The sequence below is a fragment of the Myotis davidii genome, unplaced genomic scaffold, assembly GCF_000327345.1.
Source record: "Myotis davidii unplaced genomic scaffold, ASM32734v1 scaffold2537, whole genome shotgun sequence".
Lineage (NCBI taxonomy): Eukaryota > Metazoa > Chordata > Mammalia > Chiroptera > Vespertilionidae > Myotis > Myotis davidii.
The window spans coordinates 116,379-120,562 of NW_006288180.1; the positions used below are offsets into that span (position 1 = coordinate 116,379).

Consider the following 4,184-nt stretch of genomic DNA (forward strand, 5'->3'; position numbering starts at 1 on the left):
GGGTCTCCAGTTCCCGGTGGGGCGTGTGCACCGTCTACTGCGCAAGGGCAACTACGCCGAGCGGGTGGGAGCCGGCGCGCCGGTGTACATGGCGGCGGTGCTGGAGTACCTGACAGCCGAGATCCTGGAGCTGGCGGGCAACGCGGCTCGAGACAACAAGAAGACGCGCATCATCCCGCGCCACCTGCAGCTGGCCATCCGCAACGACGAGGAGCTCAACAAGCTGCTGGGCAAGGTGACCATCGCGCAGGGCGGCGTGCTGCCCAACATCCAGGCCGTGCTGCTGCCCAAGAAGACCGAGAGCCACCACAAGGCCAAGGGCAAGTGATTGGACGGACGTCGCAGCTTCCGGAAACGCTTTGAAACCCAAAGGCTCTTTTCAGAGCCCCCTACCCACCTCCTAGGAAGAGCTGATGTCACTTTAGGTTAAAGGGGGAAAATGCACAGAAAGGTAAGCTTAGCTTCTCCAGAGCTCTGGGGTACAAACATTTTCTTTAAAGAAACGGCTCAGTGTTGCTAAAAATGGAGCTGCCTGTATAGGAAATGGCGGGCGATATGCTCTCGAAATAAACACGCATTTCAAACAGTCGCAGAACCTGGCTGGCTTCCAGAACCGGTTAACTGCAGCCCTGGGTTGAGGTCTGTAAACTTCAGGTTGCAGATGACAGGTCGGGGGAGGCGACCTTTCCCAGCGGGTGCGTACCCGCCCCGCCCTGTCCCGAGGGCGTTAGTCTCGGCTCCGGTTAAATAACAATCAAGCACCACCTTAGAAGCTTCTGAGGGAGGGGAACGGGCCCCCGAGACCGGTTCCCGGGCCGGCGGAGAACACAGCCTGAGTCTAGAGCCGAGCGGCGTCTTCTCCCCACTGACCGTGCTGAGACCGTGGCCAGTTCATAACCCCGGGACTCGGTTCTGTCGCCTGCAAGTCGGGGGTAAGTTGATGGCGTCTTTCGCTTCTTGGGCCAGTTAACCATTTAACGCCCCTAACCTGTAGTTTAACAAACTACATTTTATACAACTGATACGCGCTGTGCTGGGATTTCAGTTCTAGGCCCGTGTTCCCAGCGCAGCTGGAAAAGGAACACAGCAGGGCCTTTTGCTCCCCCCACAACAGTTGGCCGGGAGCCGATCATTTAGCTGCATCAACCCCAAGAAGCGCCGATCTGGACGGAGAGAAAAAATCCTTAGGATTCCCAGGCCAGCGTGGCTCAGTGGTTGAGCTCGACCTATGAACCAGGGGGTCGTGTTTCAATTCCTGGTCAGGGCACAGGCCCGGGTTGCAAGTTCATTCCCGTGGGGGGCGTGCAGGAGGCAGCCATCAATGATTCTCTCTCATCGTTGATGTTTCTATCTCTCCCTCTCCCTTTCTTTCTGAGATCAATAAATATTTTTAAAGAGTATTAGGACAGTATTTTCCAGGGTTGCATCTCACCAAGGTTTTCTGGTTGGCCCATCCCCCTACACCCCATCCTCCCTCTCTTCCCCCCTCGCCATGCAGCCAGCAGCCACAGAAGTTGCAGGAGCTGTGCTAAAGCCAAACTGGCGGGAAAACAAGTGAGCACCTGGATGGCCTCCCGTTGAGCACCTGGAGGGGGGGGGGCGGTGGGGGGGAGGGAGTGCGATTCTAATGGGACAGCTCATCAAACTGGGCTTTTGCTAAAGGCCCAGGCCCACTGAGACCAGGTTCTGTCCGCCCAGCGCTCCTTGTAGGGTGAACTGGGATCCTTGGTTGGGAATTGCCTCACCTGGGCCTCGGGACCCTTTTCACTCACCGTCCCGGTCGCCTCTGAACCCAGCCCCGACTGACCAGGTGTGTGAGCTGGGCCAGGTGCTGGCGCTCCGCCTCCTCCACGTCTTGGTCCACCTGTGGCTGGAAGGGTCCGCAGTGTGGGCTCTGAGATCAGGGCAGGGTGCTGGGGAGCCACCCAGCACATAAGCCCTCCCTGGGTCGGACACATGGTACCTGCTCCCAGCCTATGAGCTCATTTTCCCAACCCCCTTCGAGGTAAATCCTCTCCTCTCCTGATTTTATTTTATTTTAAATATTTTTTTGCATTGATTTCAGAGAGAGGGGGGAAAAACACCGGTGAGAGAGAAATATTGACTGGCTGCCTCCTGCACACCCTCTACCAGGGATCAAGCCCACAACTCGGGCCTGTGCCCTGACCGGGAATAAAACGCAGGACCTCTTGGTCCATGGGGCTATGCTCAATCCACTGAGCCATACCACCTGGGCCCCTATCCTGATTTTAAAGCTGAGGAAACCAGAAAAGAGTGAACAATTGCTGTGTCCCATGGTCAGGAAGCCAGTACTTCTAACCCCTGGCTAGTGTATAGCTCCTGCCCCTAAGACGTTACAGCCAGAACAAGAAAACTGATAAAAACTCTACACATAATAATAGGTCAATTTTGCCAACATACCATAATGTTAGAAATGGCACCCTAAACTCCGGCCAGAAGAGAAGGGAAGGAGGTGCGATGTCCCTGGAATTTCCATAGATGGCTGTGTGCGCAGTGCACACCCAGCAAGAAGTCACACGCCTGGTTTAGTGTGTGACAAGGGAAGCAGGGGGACAGGTGGGGCAATGGCTTGGGAACGGACTTGATGAGCTGTGGTGAGCAGTGAAAGGCGTTAGCGGATCCTTGAGTTTGAAGTCTCTCCTCCAGGCACCAAAAACCAAAGGTTCTATTTAGTTACTTAGTTGGGAATGATAGGCTGTGTTCGTTTCATTTGTTTATTACGTTTGCAGCAAGACCTTCAAGTCAAGGACCTCATCTTGTTAAAATGTTGATAGCGCACCCTAACTGGTTTGGCTCTGTAGCCAGAGCATCTGTGGACTGAAGGGTTCCATGTTCAACCCCTGGTCAGGGCACAAGCCCAGATTGCAGGCTCAATCCCCAGGGTGGGGCGTGCACGAGGCAGCCAATCATTGATTCTCTCTCATCATTGATGCTTCTATCTCTCACTCCCTCTCTGAAATCAATAATAATAATAAAAAGTTGGCTGATAGCATAGAGGCCCTGGCGTGAAATCGACACTGAGAAAGTCCGCTGGTGCGCAATAAACTCAGTGGCTTCCCTTGAGCAGGTCTCTGTCATGTCCCCAGGGGAATGGATGAGCGTGAAAAACCCAGGACCTGCAATCTCCGAAGACAGCCCGGAACCAGGGACGAAGGTGATCCAAGGCAAGCATGTCAAACTCCCGGCCCACGGGCTGCATGCGGCCCACAAGGACTATTTCTGCAGCCCGGCCAGGATAACGGTGAGCAGTTACTCACAATGATGAAAGGAAACACGTCTCCTGTCAGATCCAGAATCACTGACGTTCACCTGGGGTCAGTTTTGAAAGTAATCCTTGCCAACAAGATTTCCCCCGAAGTAGGAGAGAGAGTAGCAGAGCAGAGATGCCAAGTGTCAGGAAGAAAACATGAATTTTATCATTGCTCTTGCGCTTTTTTTTTAATACTATACTTTTCTAAATAAACCTACGTTTCTATGAGAATGGAAGCTTTTGTTTTGTTTTGTTTTTGGCCCACAGAACTTAAACCTTGTTTATTTGGCCCGTGTTAGCCTTTGAGTTTGACATGCTTGGTCTACGTAAGGGGGTTACTGAGTAGCCGGGCCGAGGCAGAATCATCAGTGGGGTCTCTGGGGCGTCCCAGACACCGCACATCCGCTTGACACAGCATCACTGTGTATTAGGCCTCTTTTTATTATCTCAGAGGAAGGGAGAGGGAGAGGGAGAAAGAGAAATACCAATGAGGACAGAGAATCATTGATTAGGCTGCCTCCTGCACACCTCCCTACTGGGGATGGAGCCTGAAACCTGGGCATTGAGCCGTGACCTCTGGGTTCATAGGTGGATGCTCAAGCACTGAGCTACCCCAGCGGGCTAAACCTCTTTTTATATTTTCAACTCCTCTATGCAGCAATATCCTTTCCTTCATCCCCACACCTCACTTCCTGTTTTTTAATGTGTCATTTGAACTCTTTTTTCACAAGTGTGGTAAGTTTTATTATGAGTTGCAAACAATCACATGTATTTTAAGGTTAGAATTAGGTTAACATGTAAGGGTTTTTCATCTGTTGATCCTAATTTAGAATTACAAATGCAAATAACTATTCCTGTCAAGTATCATGTCTGAGTATTACTGGAAGATGTTAGGAATTCCATGGAGGATCCC

General features: G+C 52.2%; 1 protein-coding gene across 1 annotated transcript in view; it reads left to right on the forward strand.

Moving 5' to 3' along the window:
- Positions 1 to 7: 7 nt before the first annotated feature.
- Positions 8 to 4,184, forward strand: part of LOC102768040 (histone H1.4) — a 12,720-nt gene continuing 8,543 nt past the window's right edge. Inside the window, exons 1-2 of the mRNA XM_015561490.1 lie at positions 8 to 223; positions 311 to 315. Of these exons, the coding sequence (XP_015416976.1) occupies positions 89 to 223; positions 311 to 315 (140 nt within the window). The 5' untranslated portion in view covers positions 8 to 88. The remainder of the gene's footprint in view (positions 224 to 310; positions 316 to 4,184) is intronic.